At 33.7% G+C, this 2,987-nt stretch overlaps 1 protein-coding gene across 1 annotated transcript in view; it reads left to right on the top strand.

Annotated features, from left to right (window-relative positions):
• The window catches only part of LOC105852624 (uncharacterized), an 18,991-nt gene that overhangs the window by 5,493 nt on the left and 10,511 nt on the right, over positions 1-2,987 (top strand). The window contains exons 2-6 of the mRNA XM_027336913.2: positions 1,055-1,576; positions 1,748-1,874; positions 2,122-2,400; positions 2,496-2,603; positions 2,693-2,981. Of these exons, the coding sequence (XP_027192714.1) occupies positions 1,572-1,576; positions 1,748-1,874; positions 2,122-2,400; positions 2,496-2,603; positions 2,693-2,981 (808 nt within the window). The 5' untranslated portion in view covers positions 1,055-1,571. The remainder of the gene's footprint in view (positions 1-1,054; positions 1,577-1,747; positions 1,875-2,121; positions 2,401-2,495; positions 2,604-2,692; positions 2,982-2,987) is intronic.

Here is a 2,987-nt window from a genome sequence, read left to right as displayed (position 1 = left end):
CCTCATTGGTTTAAAGAATATGTATGGTGAACTTGATCTTCCTAATTTCATAATATTATCCACTTTTCTTATTAGGTGAAATTAATTTGACTATTTTCAAAATAGGTATCAAAAAACCATGTTGAAGATAACTTTTTGAGGAGTTTGGCGTGGGGGCCCAAGAAAAAAGTCAATAAATGGTCAATATATTATGTAAATGGATATAAGTTTAATACAAAAGACCATAATTGCTCTATGAGTACAACAAATTGTGGTGTATCTGTTCAAGGAGGTGACAACGAGACAATAAATAGTGATTATAATGGGGTGTTAACTGATATTGTGGAAGTTTACTATATAGGATGGCCAATAAAAAAGTTGGTTTTGTTCAAATGTGATTGGTTTGATCCTACTATGAATCAAGGGACAAAGATAGACACCTATGGAATTGTTGAAGTCAGAGCATCTAGAAAATATAAATATTATGATCCATTTATATTTGCACAACAAGAAAAGCAAGTGTACTATACACAATACCCTGAAGGACAAAATGATTGGTGGGTTGTGATTAAGACCAAGGCACGAAACACAATTCAAACAAGAGGAGCTAGTAAGCTAGAGAAAGATATTCCGTACCAAGATGAATCAATCCAACAATCACATGTGACAATTGCGAATGACAATCTTGAAGAAAGTCTTGTTGATTTTGTTGGAGAAGTTGAGGAAGCATATGGTCCTTTTTGGAATGAGATTAGCTTTGAATGGGATAAAGATGAAGTAGAAGTAGAAGAAGAAGAAGAAAATGATGATGATGATGATGAAGAAGAAGAAGAACAAGAACAAGAAGACAATTACGAAACAAATTCTGAATAGAATGTATTAGATTTTAGTTATTCTATATGCAAATATTAATTAAATCATTTACTATGTATTTTTTGAGTTTGTTAGAACTATGCTTGCATGGTAGTGAATTTATTTAACTTCAAAAATTTTTCGTAATTGGAATTTTGATTTGTTCTGTTATTATAATTTTAACTTATTTTAACACCGTTTTATTACTATTTATTGTTTATAGATGACAGGTAGAGGCAGGGGAAGAGGTAGAGGAATATCTCAACCAATACAAAAAAACCCTACAACAACCCCATCTCCTCAACACCAAATTAGGCCACCACCACTAATATCTCAACCATTACAAAAAACCATTGCATCTATTCCATCTCCCCATCCTCAGACTAGACCAACAACACTCATATCGCAACCATTACAAAAACCTGATACCGTTGTCCCATCTCCTCATTCCCAAACTATGCCAACAACACTTATATCGCAACCATTAAAAAAAGTTTGTACAACTGCCCCATCTCCTCATTTCCAAACTAGACCAACACTTTCCCCACTCATTCATCCCCAAACTAGGCATGCACCAACTATATCTCAACCGATACAAAATACCTATGTATCAACCCCGTCTCATTGTCAATCCCACACTCCTCCTATATATGTCCCATCTCCTCATTCCCAAAGTGGGACATCTGTAGATATGCCACATGATCCTTCCATCGATGACGGGTCACAAGCTAACCTAAACAATGAGGTATCTTCTTTAACACCAGATAACATCAAGTGGGGTTCAAAGGATGCAGATGGAAGAATTTGGATAAGATCGGCACCTGGATTACCTGGATTAATTTGGATAAGATCGGTATCTTCTATAGATGCATGTATTACATTGCCTCTAACATAGTTATTTTTCTTATACTTTTAGCTTTGAACCAGAATCCAAAGTGAGAGGTGTTATCACAAAAATATTCAAGGAAAACTTTGGAGGGGCATGGTCATGTTGGAGTAGTGTGGATGACGACACAATGTGTGCTTGGTTAGAGGACTTTAAGGTATTTGTGTAATTTTTTATTAGTGCAATTTAGGCCATCACCGCTTATTCTATTATAGTGCAATTTCTGATTTTATTTATTTATTTATATTCATGGTTATAAGACAATTCTAACTTCCTATTGTGATTATGTGTTTTAGATTACAACTTTTTTCAAAATCATATTTCTTGAGATGTTTAGTTATTTTAATGTCTTTTGGATCTGTTCTTTATGTTTTATTTTAATACTAAAGATTTCTTTTTAATAGGCAAAATACAAATGGCTTGAGAAGGATGAAGCAAATATTAAAAAAAGCTTTAACAGTAGGGGATCTTTGGCCCTAAAAAATGCTTTGTTCAAGGTGCATAATGGTGAAGATATGGGTGATTGGATTGGGGAAGAAAATTTAGAACAATTGAAAGCTCAATGGCAAGCTGAGACATGGCAAAAAATTTCTATGATTAATAAGAAAAATAGGCAATCTCAAGTTGGACACAATGTGCATAGTGGAGGATCCATAACTGCGAGAGAACATGTCAAAAAAATGGTTAGTAATCATATTTATACTAACATAATCTAATTGTTGGAATGACAATTTAATCATATTTATACTAACATAATGATTGTTGGTTACTTTTTTAGAGGGTGGAATTGAATAGAGAACCAACCAATTTTGAGGTTTACGAGCGACTTCATAGGCCAAAAGGGAAACCAGATGAGTGGTTTAATGAAAAACAGGCAAAGATAGCTGTATGTATACACCATCCTTAAAGTAATGTCTTTACCAAATATATATATATATCTGTGTGTGTGTGTACTAATGGTAACTCTTTTTTTAGGAAATGTACCAAACTCTAATGTTTGAGAAACAATCTCATAATGGCGAGGGTAGTAGCCAACTGTCTGATAATAGTATATACATGGAAGTTGTTGGAGGCATAAACAAGAAAGGACGCATATTTGGATTAGGATCTCAAGCTGCAACAATCAAAGCATTCATAAAATTGTCGTCTACAGATTGTGATGTATCATCAGAAAAAGTTGTTGCTATGGAAGCTAAGATTGAAGCTTTACGATTGAACTTGAACAAAAGAATCTTGAACAAGAAATTATTAAAAAAAAGATGGCGCATTG

Source organism: Cicer arietinum, chromosome 7 (genome assembly GCF_000331145.2).
Source record: "Cicer arietinum cultivar CDC Frontier isolate Library 1 chromosome 7, Cicar.CDCFrontier_v2.0, whole genome shotgun sequence".
Classification (NCBI taxonomy): domain Eukaryota; kingdom Viridiplantae; phylum Streptophyta; class Magnoliopsida; order Fabales; family Fabaceae; genus Cicer; species Cicer arietinum.
The sequence above is the reverse complement of the archived record's forward strand: the minus strand, read 5'-3'. Positions and strand labels throughout refer to the sequence as shown.